Source organism: Uranotaenia lowii, chromosome 1, assembly GCF_029784155.1.
Source record: "Uranotaenia lowii strain MFRU-FL chromosome 1, ASM2978415v1, whole genome shotgun sequence".
Classification (NCBI taxonomy): Eukaryota; Metazoa; Arthropoda; class Insecta; order Diptera; family Culicidae; genus Uranotaenia; species Uranotaenia lowii.
In genome coordinates this window covers 206327727-206342354 of record NC_073691.1, presented here as the reverse complement: position 1 = coordinate 206342354, position 14628 = coordinate 206327727, and the positions used below count along the sequence as shown (strand labels likewise).

At 27.3% G+C, this 14628-nt stretch overlaps 1 protein-coding gene across 1 annotated transcript in view; it reads right to left on the bottom strand.

The window, feature by feature from the left end:
• Positions 1–11623: 11623 nt before the first annotated feature.
• LOC129739748 (adenylate cyclase, germination specific) overlaps positions 11624–14628 on the bottom strand; it is a 38975-nt gene continuing 35970 nt past the window's right edge. Inside the window, exons 5-7 of the mRNA XM_055731258.1 lie at positions 12568–12646; positions 12273–12412; positions 11624–12214 (exon numbers count right to left, since the gene is read on the bottom strand). Coding sequence (XP_055587233.1) covers positions 12000–12214; positions 12273–12412; positions 12568–12646 — 434 coding nt within the window. The 3' untranslated portion in view covers positions 11624–11999. The remainder of the gene's footprint in view (positions 12215–12272; positions 12413–12567; positions 12647–14628) is intronic.

Genomic DNA, 14628 nt, shown 5'->3' with positions numbered 1-14628 from the left:
AGACTTGTAATATTTGAAAGACTTGTGAAATATTTAAGACATGTTATATTTAATTCGTACTGAAAATTTACTCAAATGTGATGCTTCTTTTTATTTACATCATATGTAACGTAAATTTCCATCAAATAATCGCGTTTCGTGTCAAGTAATATTTGTGTTATTAAAATTCAGTGCTGTTAAGGAGTCAACTTTTTTCTAATCTATAAATTTACATTAATAAATCGCGTTCTACATCATTTATAGTTAAAGGTTTTCAATTTTAATGTTGTTAATCAATAATTTTTTTTGCTGTGTACAGAGCTGCTCGTGTATTGGGCGTGTTGGGCTGAAATTGTCACTCGAGCTTTTCTACTAAACTCGTTAGGATTCTGTATCGTGCAGTTTTTGATCTTGCCAAACGAATTCCTGCACAATTTATGAAATGACATTTTCAGGATAACAATAAATCCATTCCCGTTTTCAGCAGTTAATCATCATATTTCGAATAGCTCCATATATTTTGTGAAATAATTCTGTTAAACCTAAATTAGGATAGGTAGAACAAAACGCAACCAACCCAACAAATGCATGGTATGTTGTTGGCGCGGCAGAAAGCATACACGCGTTTTCGTGTGTAGGTTTCAAATGCTTTCGGTCGAATATTAAGTTCCTCGTAATTCATTAAAACTCCATTGTTTGAGAGTTGTGTGTTTTCGATTCAACCTCGCTGTATGACGCGTTCCCGTTGGCCTCGATTCTGGGGCCAGTATTGCTGTTTTAAATGTGTTTCCATTTCGAGTTGAAAATACTTTACACTTTGGGTAGATGGCTTTATTTAATCGTCAGATGTGAATGAGGAAATGGAAAAATATTCCATATTTTTATTGAAAAAAATAAAAAAAAACAATAATTAAAGGGATATCCACAGGCCTTTTCACCGTATTCGAATCCTCAAGTTCATCTGTGCCTCAAGCTTTCAATTTCTGCCAAGCTCTATTATGTTTCATCTATCATCTTCTTCCCAGAAGCAGTCGTGAATAATGTCATGCTTCATTTTACGCATGATATGCAGGAAACCAGGAAATGCTTCAAACGGAAACGAAAAATATGAAACAGGATACTGATTCAAGCGATTTTCTAGTTCCATCTTCGTTGCAACTGGAAAGACGTGCAAAGCAGATCGGTATGTTGATGAAAAAAAAAGAAAGAAAAACGTCGAGCTTCCCTAGTCGGATTACTAATTATTTCCCGAAATACTCATCCTTCGAACCGACCAAGACATTGGTAGGTCTTCCGATTTTTGATCATATGTCATCAACATTTTAGATTTTTTTCCTTCATCAAAACTGGCTCGGCTCTTTGCTTGAAATCGATACAAACAACCATCAGAACTCGCATTGCCGGTTGGAGCGAATAGATAAAATTGATGATAAAACTTTGAAATCCTATCGAACAACTCATTATTGCTCGATGATGCAATGTGATAGCTTGTCAAGCAAAAATTGAAAGTCATACTTGAGGGAACGATTTCACTTCAATTTCCCAAACCTAAAAATTAATCAAAATGTCATGTCCAGGAGAAAGTTGAAAACAATATTTTAATGTGAATTTGTGTTTGTTGCATACACTCAGGCGTTTTATTTTCTTAAAGGAAAATCATCGATCCAAGCAAAAGCATAATTTGTGGCCTTTTCGTACGGCTACACTTAAATTGTTTGTTTTGATTTAATGGTTTTGCTCGTTGAGTAGCTGCACAACGTTTCATTCAAACGAATGAACAAACAACATTTTTATGATTAATCTGTTAATGTACGTGTTGACACAGTCAGACGAAAGCTTTGCTATCGGTTTGAGGTAGAAATACAATTTAAAAGCAGCTTTAATCACTTATAATTGATTTATTATTTTAATTCATGGAAACATGTAAACAATTTGAAAGCACCTCAAGAATTTTCAATAAGAATATGAACTAAACTGAAGAAATTTGTTTAACCATATTACGTTTCACTGAAATTTTATCTAAAGGTCAGTTGTCGGCAACCTTTAAATTGGAATAGCCAGAAAGTTCAAGTATAAATCTGTAATAAGCTGATTTTGTAACCTTCATTGAAAATTCGAGACAAATAATACAGAAACAGTATATTTAAACTGGCAAAATCAGTTAAAAAATTGAAAAAAAAATGATGAATAAAAATGACAAAAATTAAAAAAAAATACGGTTGAAAAAAAAAATGACAAAAATGACAAAAATGACAAAAATGACAAAAATGACAAAAATGACAAAAATGACAAAAATGACAAAAATGACAAAAATGACAAAAATGACAAAAATGACAAAAATGACAAAAATGACAAAAATGACAAAAATGACAAAAATGACAAAAATGACAAAAATGACAAAAATGACAAAAATGACAAAAATGACAAAAATGACAAAAATGACAAAAATGACAAAAATGACAAAAATGACAAAAATGACAAAAATGACAAAAATGACAAAAATGACAAAAATGACAAAAATGACAAAAATGACAAAAATGACAAAAATGACAAAAATGACAAAAATGACAAAAATGACAAAAATGACAAAAATGACAAAAATGACAAAAATGACAAAAATGACAAAAATGACAAAAATGACAAAAATGACAAAAATGACAAAAATGACAAAAATGACAAAAATGACAAAAATGACAAAAATGACAAAAATGACAAAAATGACAAAAATGACAAAAATGACAAAAATGACAAAAATGACAAAAATGACAAAAATGACAAAAATGACAAAAATGACAAAAATGACAAAAATGACAAAAATGACAAAAATGACAAAAATGACAAAAATGACAAAAATGACAAAAATGACAAAAATGACAAAAATGACAAAAATGACAAAAATGACAAAAATGACAAAAATGACAAAAATGACAAAAATGACAAAAATGACAAAAATGACAAAAATGACAAAAATGACAAAAATGACAAAAATGACAAAAATGACAAAAATGACAAAAATGACAAAAATGACAAAAATGACAAAAATGACAAAAATGACAAAAATGACAAAAATGACAAAAATGACAAAAATGACAAAAATGACAAAAATGACAAAAATGACAAAAATGACAAAAATGACAAAAATGACAAAAATGACAAAAATGACAAAAATGACAAAAATGACAAAAATGACAAAAATGACAAAAATGACAAAAATGACAAAAATGACAAAAATGACAAAAATGACAAAAATGACAAAAATGCAAAAATGACAAAAATGACAAAAATGACAAAAATGACAAAAATGACAAAAATGACAAAAATGACAAAAATGACAAAAATGACAAAAATGACAAAAATGACAAAAATGACAAAAATGACAAAAATGACAAAAATGACAAAAATGACAAAAATGACAAAAATGACAAAAATGACAAAAATGACAAAAATGACAAAAATGACAAAAATGACAAAAATGACAAAAATGACAAAAATGACAAAAATGACAAAAATGACAAAAATGACAAAAATGACAAAAATGACAAAAATGACAAAAATGACAAAAATGACAAAAATGACAAAAATGACAAAAATGACAAAAATGACAAAAATGACAAAAATGACAAAAATGACAAAAATGACAAAAATGACAAAAATGACAAAAATGACAAAAATGACAAAAATGACAAAAATGACAAAAATGACAAAAATGACAAAAATGACAAAAATGACAAAAATGACAAAAATGACAAAAATGACACAAATGACAAAAATGACAAAAATGACAAAAATGACAAAAATGACAAAAATGACAAAAATGACAAAAATGACAAAAATGACAAAAATGACAAAAATGACAAAAATGACAAAAATGACAAAAATGACAAAAATGACAAAATTGACAAAAATGACAAAAATGACAAAAATGACAAAAATGACAAAAATGACAAAAATGACAAAAATGACAAAAATGACAAAAATGACAAGAATGACAAAAATGACAAAAATGACAAAAATGACAAATATGACAAAAATGACAAAAATGACAAAAATGACAAAAATGACAAAAATGATAAAAATGACAAAAATGACAAAAATGACAAAAATGACAAAAATGACAAAAATGACAAAAATGACAAAAATGACAAAAATGACAAAAATGACAAAAATGACAAAAATGACAAAAATGACAAAAATGACAAAAATGACAAAAATGACAAAAATGACAAAAATGACAAAAATGACAAAAATGACAAAAATGACAAAAATGACAAAAATCACAAAAATGACAAAAATGACAAAAATGACAAAAATGACAAAAATGACAAAAATGACAAAAATGACAAAAATGACGAAAATGACAAAAATGACAAAAATGACAAAAATGACAAAAATGACAAAAATGACAAAAATGACAAAAATGACAAAAATGACAAAAATGACAAAAATGACAAAAATGACAAAAATGACAAAAATGACAAAAATGACAAAAATGACAAAAATGACAAAAATGACAAAAATGACAAAAATGACAAAAATGACAAAAATGACAAAAATGACAAAAATGACAAAAATGACAAAAATGACAAAAATGACAAAAATGACAAAAATGACAAAAATGACAAAAATGACAAAAATGACAAAAATGACAAAAATGACAAAAATGACAAAAATGACAAAATTGACAAAATTGACAAAAATGACAAAAATGACAAAAATGACAAAAATGACAAAAATGACAAAAATGACAAAAATGACAAAAATGACAAAAATGACAAAAATGACAAAAATGACAAAAATGACAAAAATGACAAAAATGACAAAAATGACAAAAATGACAAAAATGACAAAAATGACAAAAATGACAAAAATGACAAAAATGACAAAAATGACAAAAATGACAAAAATGACAAAAATGACAAAAATGACAAAAATGACAAAAATGACAAAAATGACGAAAATGACAAAAATGACAAAAATGACAAAAATGACAAAAATGACAAAAATGACAAAAATGACAAAAATGACAAAAATGACAAAAATGACAAAAATGACAAAAATGACAAAAATGACAAAAATGACAAAATGACCAAAATTACAAAAATTACAAAAATGACCAAAATGACCAAAATGACCAAATTGGCCAAAATGACAAAAATTACAAAAATTACAAAAATGACAAAAATTACAAAAATTACAAAAATTACAAAAATTACAAAAATTACAAAAATTACAAAAATTACAAAAATTACAAAAATTACAAAAATTACAAAAATTACAAAAATTACAAAAATTACAAAAATTACAAAAATTACAAAAATTACAAAAATTACAAAAATTACAAAAATTACAAAAATTACAAAAATTACAAAAATTACAAAAATTACATAAATTACAAAAATGACAAAAATTACAAAAATTACAAAAATTACAAAAATTACAAAAATTACAAAAATTACAAAAATTACAAAAATTACAAAAATTACAAAAATTACAAAAATTACAAAAATTACAAAAATTACAAAAATTACAAAAATTACAAAAATTACAAAAATTACAAAAATAACAAAAATTACAAAAATTACAAAAATGACAAAAATTACAAAAATAACAAAAATTACAAAATTTACAAAAATGACAAAGATTAAAAACATTACAAAAATGACAAAAATAACAAAATTTTCAAAAAGTACAAATGACAAAAATGAAAAAAAATGACAAAAATGACAAAAATGACAAAAATGACAAAAATGACAAAAATGACAAAAATGACAAAAATGACAAAAATGACAAAAATGACAAAAATGACAAAAATGACAAAAATGACAAAAATGACAAAAATGACAAAAATGACAAAAATGACAAAAATGACAAAAATGACAAAAATGACAAAAATGACAAAAATGACAAAAATGACAAAAATGACAAAAATGACAAAAATGACAAAAATGACAAAAATGACAAAAATGACAAAAATGACAAAAATGACAAAAATGACAAAAATGACAAAAATGACAAAAATGACAAAAATGACAAAAATGACAAAAATGACAAAAATGACAAAAATGACAAAAATGACAAAAATGACAAAAATGACAAAAATGACAAAAATGACAAAAATGACAAAAATGACAAAAATGACAAAAATGACAAAAATGACAAAAATGACAAAAATGACAAAAATGACAAAAATGACAAAAATGACAAAAATGACAAAAATGACAAAAATGACAAAAATGACAAAAATGACAAAAATGACAAAAATGACAAAAATGACAAAAATGACAAAAATGACAAAAATGACAAAAATGACAAAAATGACAAAAATGACAAAAATGACAAAAATGACAAAAATGACAAAAATGACAAAAATGACAAAAATGACAAAAATGACAAAAATGACAAAAATGACAAAAATGACAAAAATGACAAAAATGACAAAAATGACAAAAATGACAAAAATGACAAAAATGACAAAAATGACAAAAATGACAAAAATGACAAAAATGACAAAAATGACAAAAATGACAAAAATGACAAAAATGACAAAAAATGACAAAAATGACAAAAATGACAAAAATGACAAAAATGACAAAAATGACAAAAATGACAAAAATGACAAAAATGACAAAAATGACAAAAATGACAAAAATGACAAAAATGACAAAAATGACAAAAATGACAAAAATGACAAAAATGACAAAAATGACAAAAATGACAAAAATGACAAAAATGACAAAAATGACAAAAATGACAAAAATGACAAAAATGACAAAAATGACAAAAATGACAAAAATGACAAAAATGACAAAAATGACAAAAATGACAAAAATGACAAAAATGACAAAAATGACAAAAATGACAAAAATGACAAAAATGACAAAAATGACAAAAATGACAAAAATGACAAAAATGACAAAAATGACAAAAATGACAAAAATGACAAAAATGACAAAAATGACAAAAATGACAAAAATGACAAAAATGACAAAAATGACAAAAATGACAAAAATGACAAAAATGACAAAAATGACAAAAATGACAAAAATGACAAAAATGACAAAAATGACAAAAATGACAAAAATGACAAAAATGACAAAAATGACAAAAATGACAAAAATGACAAAAATGACAAAAATGACAAAAATGACAAAAATGACAAAAATGACAAAAATGACAAAAATGACAAAAAGGACAAAAATGACAAAAATAACAAAAATAACAAAAATGACAAAAATGACACAAATGACACAAATGACAAAAATGACAAAAATGACAAAAATGACAAAAATGACAAAAATGACAAAAATGACAAAAATGACAAAAATGACAAAAATGACAAAAATGACAAAAATGACAAAAATGACAAAAATGACAAAAATGACAAAAATGACAAAAATGACAAAAATGACAAAAATGACAAAAATGACAAAAATGACAAAAATGACAAAAATGACAAAAATGACAAAAATGACAAAAATGACAAAAATGACAAAAATGACAAAAATGACAAAAATGACAAAAATGACAAAAATGACAAAAATGACAAAAATGACAAAAATGACAAAAATGACAAAAATGACAAAAATGACAAAAATGACAAAAATGACAAAAATGACAAAAATGACAAAAATGACAAACATGACAAAAATGACAAAAATGACAAAAATGACAAAAATGACAAAAATGACAAAAATGACAAAAATGACAAAAATGACAAAAATGACAAAAATGACAAAAATCACAAAAATGACAAAAATGACAAAAATGACAAAAATGACAAAAATGACAAAAATGACAAAAATGACAAAAATGACAAAAATGACAAAAATGACAAAAATGACAAAAATGACAAAAATGACAAAAATGACAAAAATGACAAAAATGACAAAAATGACAAAAATGACAAAAATGACAAAAATGACAAAAATGACAAAAATGACAAAAATGACAAAAATGACAAAAATGACAAAAATGACAAAAATGACAAAAATGACAAAAATGAAAAAAATGACAAAAATGACAAAAATGACAAAAATGACAAAAATGACAAAAATGACAAAAATGACAAAAATGACAAAAATGACAAAAATGACAAAAATGACAAAAATGACAAAAATGACAAAAATGACAAAAATGACAAAAATGACAAAAATGACAAAAATGACAAAAATGACAAAAATGACAAAAATGACAAAAATGACAAAAATCACAAAAATGACAAAAATCACAAAAATGACAAAAATGACAAAAATGACAAAAATGACAAAAATGACAAAAATGACAAAAATGACAAAAATGACAAAAATGACAAAAATGACAAAAATGACAAAAATGACAAAAATGACAAAAATGACAAAAATGACAAAAATGACAAAAATGACAAAAATGACAAAAATGACAAAAATGACAAAAATGACAAAAATGACAAAAATGACAAAAATGAAAAAAATGACAAAAATGACAAAAATGACCAAAATGACAAAAATGACAAAAATGACAAAAATGACAAAAATGATAAAAATGACAAAAATGACAAAAATGACAAAAATTACAAAAATGACAAAAATGACAAAATGACCAAAATGTCCAAAATGACCAAAATTACAAAAATGGCCAAAATGACCTAAATGACCAAAATGGCCAAAATGACAAAAATTACAAAAATGACAAAAATTACAAAAATGACAAAAATTACAAAAATTACAAAAATGACAAAAATTACAAAAATGACAAAAATTACAAAAATTACAAAAATTACAAAAATTACAAAAATGACAAAAATTACAAAAATGACAAAAATTTCAAAAAATACAAAAATTACATAAATTACAAAAATTACAAAAAATTTAAAAAATACAAAAATTACAAAAATTACAAAAATGACAAAAATGACAAAAATTCAAAATTTACAAAGATTACAAAAATTACAAAATATACAAAAATTACAGAAATGACAAAAATTACAAAAATTTCAAAAATTACAATATGGTACAAAAATGACACAAGAATGACACAAAAATGACACAAAAATGACACAAAAATGACACAAAAATGACACAAAAATGGCACAAAAATGACACAAAAATGACACAAAAATGACACAAAAATGACACAAAAATGACACAAAAAAGGCACAAAAATGACACATAAATGACACATAAATGACACAAAAATGACACAAAAATGACACAAAAATGACACAAAAACATTACAAAAATGACACAAAAATAACACAAAAATGACAAAAATGACACGGAAAATGACTTGAAAACGGCTCAAAAATGACACAAAAATGACACAAAAATGACACAAAAATGACACAAAAATGACACAAAAATGACACAAAAATGACACAAAAATGACACAAAAATAACACAAAAATGACACAAAAATGACACCACAATGACACAAAAACGACACAAAAATGACACAAGAATGACACAAAAATGACACAAGAATGACACAAAAATGACACAAAAATGACACAAAAATGACACAAAAATGACACAAAAATGACACAAAAATGACACAAAAATGACACAAAAATGACACAAAAATGACACAAAAATGACACAAAAATGACACAAAAAATGACACAAAAATGACACAAAAACGACACAAAAATGACACAAAAAAGACAAAAAAATGACACAAAAAAGAAACAAAAATGACTCAAAATGACACAAAAATGACACAAAACTGACACAAAAACTACACCAAAATGACACCAAATTGACACAAAAATGCCACAAAAATGACACAAAAATGACTCAAAAATGACACAAAATGACACAAAAATGACACAAAACTGACACAAAAACTACACCAAAATGACACCAAATTGACACAAAAATGCCACAAAAATGACACAAAAATAGCACAAAAATGTCACAAAACTGATACAAAAAAACGGCACAAAAATGACACAAAATAGAACCAAAAATGGAAACAAAATGACACAAAAATGACACAAAAATGAATCAAAAAGACATTCAAATGAAACAAAAATAACAAAAAGTGATACATTAATGGAACAAATATGACAGAATAAGTTACACAAAAAGACCCAAAAATGTCACAAAAATGATACAAAAATGGTATAAAATTACAAAAATGACACAAAAACGATACAAAATCGACAAAAAAAATTATTCAAAAACAACACAAAAAATAACAGAAAATAACACAAAAATTATAAATAAATTACACAAGAATATCAACAAACGGACACAAAATCAACACAAAAAAAAAAGAAAAAAATGTTAAAAAATTGACGCGTTAATATCTCAAATTGACTAAACATGAGAAAAAAATTACACAAAAATAGCCCATAATTTGCATCTAATGACAAAAGTTCGCATGAAAATGACTCAAAAATGTCAAAATGAGAATACTGACACAAAAATGACACAAAAATGGCACAAAAATGACACAAAAATGCCACAAGAATGACACTAACATTGCACAAAAATGGCCTTTTAATATGATAAATTTGACCCAAAAATGACATGGAAATGACAAAAAAGGACAAAAAATAATATCTTATAAAACCTCAAAATGTCAAAAAAAAAAGGCACACAAATTTGGCAGTAATCGACAGTAAATGGACACAAAATCGGCACAATATTATCTTTAAGTTATGTAGTCCAGTAATGGTATATGAATGTTCCTGGCTGAAATCCGGCAAGGTGCCCGCTTAAAAATTCGTTTTGCTGTTCATTACGATTTTTTCAAATATCTCCTCACTAGTGGTCCAAATGTTTTGCGCACGATTTTTCTAAACCATCACAAATACATACAGGATCTCAATCAAATTTGACGTTTCCTCGAAGAGATTCCTTTTTCTTAACTCTAAGCGTACATCTTTCAAGGATATGATGGCTAGCATCTTACAAATGACAAAACCACCAACCCACAGAAAGTTTACTATGCATGCCGTGACCAGGATTCGATTTTATTCATGCCTGCTGGCTTAGAAGATTGTAAGGCTATCTTTTACGCCAGGGGCTGGGGCAATTTGACCACCGTATTTTGATTATTTTAGAGGTGGGCAGCATTTATACCTTGTAGAAAAGAAATCGGGCCTGTTTATTAGTTAGCTAGACGAATCAGTGAGAAAAGTTGACCATTTTTATCACTTCCCCTATTGAAATTTTTGGTTGGATAAAACCTCTAACATTCCTTAATTTCATGGAATCAATCATCTTCACTCAAGTTCAAATTTTAGCTAACTGTTAGACCCTCTAACACTCCTTAAACGATTTACTATTTGAAATTTGGTCGAATAGTTGATTTCCAGCTGTTTTTGGGTCTCTTACTGGGATTTTACTGGATTTTTCTAGATCCTGCTCAAAAAATTTTTGTCAACTTGTATCAGAATTAGACGACTTGACAGGTTGCCACCAAATTTTGCCCACAAACACATTACTAAATGTCTTCGCTGAAAATTTCATCAATTTTCATTCATGCCTTCAAAAGTTATCCACAAAAATTGTGTGTGTTGCATTTTTTTTCTAATACACTCCTTAGCTGATTGATTAGAAGTTGTTTTTTGGGATATGAATTGGTAAATAAAAGAATAAAAAAACCATAAAGTTAGATGACATTGGTTCAATGACACAGCTGATGGTTCAAATCAGGCTTAAGTTTATTTTCAATAACGCACTTATTTCTGACCCGAGAAATAATGTTCCATATCAACACTTGTTTATGCTAAATATATAAATAGGTCGTATATGTATCACAATGAACATGTAAAACATGTATTTATAGCTGAGTAGTTTCGAACACTATGACATAGAGGTTTGTTACAGCTTCAAATACTAGACGAGTGTGCATCTCTCCAGAAAACACTATACATAGATTAGAAACCTGAATCGATTCTTGTAAAGGTGTGTAGTACTGTAACAGTGAGTATTTTCCATCCATAAACACTTAGAAGTTATTAGACCAAACTGGTTCAAAACAGAACACATAAATGCATGGCTGCTAATAATTGATTTATCGTTTTTGGGTTTTGCTTAAACAATCTTCAGGTAGACCGGTTGCATATCGGCGTACCAGGCGACTTCCCCATAACTGTTGGCCACTCCGCCGGTTCTTTCTTTGCAGGTCAACCAGTAGGTGTCCATCAGACCCTTTCCTTTGACGTCAATCAGGCCACGATGTTCTGTTTTGAAGCCCCCAATTTTAGCCAATGCTTCGTTCATCTCGGCCGAAATGTGAATTTTAAGTGCTGAAACAAGGAAAGGTCCCGTAAGTTTCATTCTTAAAATACTATAACGTATACTCACCATCCCCAGTCGATTCCATACGGGAGGCCGTGTTAACAGTGTCGCCAAACAAACAGTACCTGGGCATTTTGGTACCCACAATTCCGGCCACAACCGATCCCGTGTGGATTCCAACCCGTATCTGGACCGGTTCGTTGGATCTAAAACAGTACAACAAGATACAAAACGTTGCATGTCAATGGCTCATTCAGTACACCTGATGTTGTCTTAAATTATGACTAAACTACTGACGACGATACAGCAAGGACCAGCTCATACACACACACATTAGCAATTGATTGGTAATTTCACGTACTTGTGCGGAATGCTGAAGCAGCCGGAAGCATCCAACAGATCCAGGGCCATCGTGGCGATTTCCGATGCGTGCTTGTTACCTGTGGAAGAGTGAAGCATAAGTAAATCGAACATACCTATGCGGCTTATATTCGTCCCATTATCTGCTAGTTACGAGGTGTTGCGCCTGAAAGACAATGGGGTATCCCATGTTTAGCAATAATTAAGCCTCAACAACACTGATTTTCCCTGATCCCCGTGCTTATATTCAAAGATATTTTTTTGGTGGTGCCTAACTCCAGGGGCAAAAAAAGTCATAGATATTAAAGTTTATTTTTTCAAGATTTTCTGCAAAAGCTGAAAGCTACATTTTCGAGGGTTTAATTTGAAAGTTTATTTCTCGAATTTACTTTTTTGGTTCAGCCGTTAAACCAGACATACTATACTATACTATACTATACTATACTATACTATACTATACTATACTATACTATACTATACTATACTATACTATACTATACTATACTATACTATACTATACTATACTATACTATACTATACTATACTATACTATACTATACTATACTATACTATACTATACTATACTATACTATACTATACTATACTATACTATACTATACTATACTATACTATACTATACTATACTATACTATACTATACTATACTATACTATACTATACTATACTATACTATACTATACTATACTATACTATACTATACTATACTATACTATACTAGATATACTAGATATGTTTGGTTAAACCAAATATAATTGAAACAATATTCACCACACTTATTTTCTTCCTATAATGAGAAGGCGACACCATCAGCATCCTCTAGCGGACAAAATGGAAGCATTAATTCGAGAAATTCGTCTAAGTTGTGAATAGCGTGTACTCCGACTCGACTTGATCAGGGATGCCAGTTATAATAAATGAAATAGTTTGTTTCTATTCTTGCACCATAAAAATTTTAGTAAACCAACAAACTTCATTGTTTCAATAAAATACATCGATTTGGAAGCGCATAAAGTGTTTTTTTAAGAAAAAGATTTTAAATTCAATCGGTCAACTGCTTAACTGTTTATCAAAATTTTGCTTACTAATAATAGTTAAGGAAAAAAATATCACGAAATTTACGTAGAAATATCGTTATTTTCTCTTTACTAGATGACGGGTGTCGCTTTTCAATTTGGCAAAAAATGGGTTTTTAAACGATTCGTATTAAAAGATGGTATTGCTATTGTCTCATGCTAGATTTTTCTTGTTAATATTTGAACATTTTCAAACAAATTGGTTTATCATTATCAAACTATAAAGTTTGTTAGATCATTTATCAAATCCAGATCTTAGGTCAAAGGACATTATACCGAGCTTTTATCCAGCAATAACATGACAATAATCTCCTTAAATGTTTATAATTAATGAATCGATTAAAAAAATCAATGCGAACAAATCGTTTCCGAAATGCCAGTGCTAAAAAAAAAACAAAAAGCTAACAACTAATATCCTTGTTTTCGGATTATGGACTTGGAATCATGCCTGAGAGACTTGTGACATATCTTCTGAAAAACAAGAAAGAAGTAAAGGCTAGTGATGCGAATTTTGAATTCATTTCTTAAATGAGCGGAATTTATTTTTTTTATGTGTTCCTAAACTAAACAAAAAAAGTAATGAAAATATGTTTGGACGGCATCCCTGATCAGCATTTTGACAACTCCAGATTAACATTTTGAAAGGGCACAGATTGATTTTTATTTTAATTGAGACAAATGTATGCAACAGAATTGTTTTTTCTTTCAAATTTCAAACCAATTGTACTGAAATAAATAAATAAACTCTTTCGATTCGCAATGAATAATCGGAATGCGATATATTTCTTAATGTTTTCCCATCATTTATTTGTGCACGTGAACGCAAAACAAAAATCTAAACAAATAAAAAATCACAGCTGAAATAGTTTCACAAAAAAGATTATCAAGGAGAAAACAAAATTTAAGCACATTTTTTTTTAATTAATACGAAAACTGTGTGCACATTAAGCATCATGTCATTTGTTATTA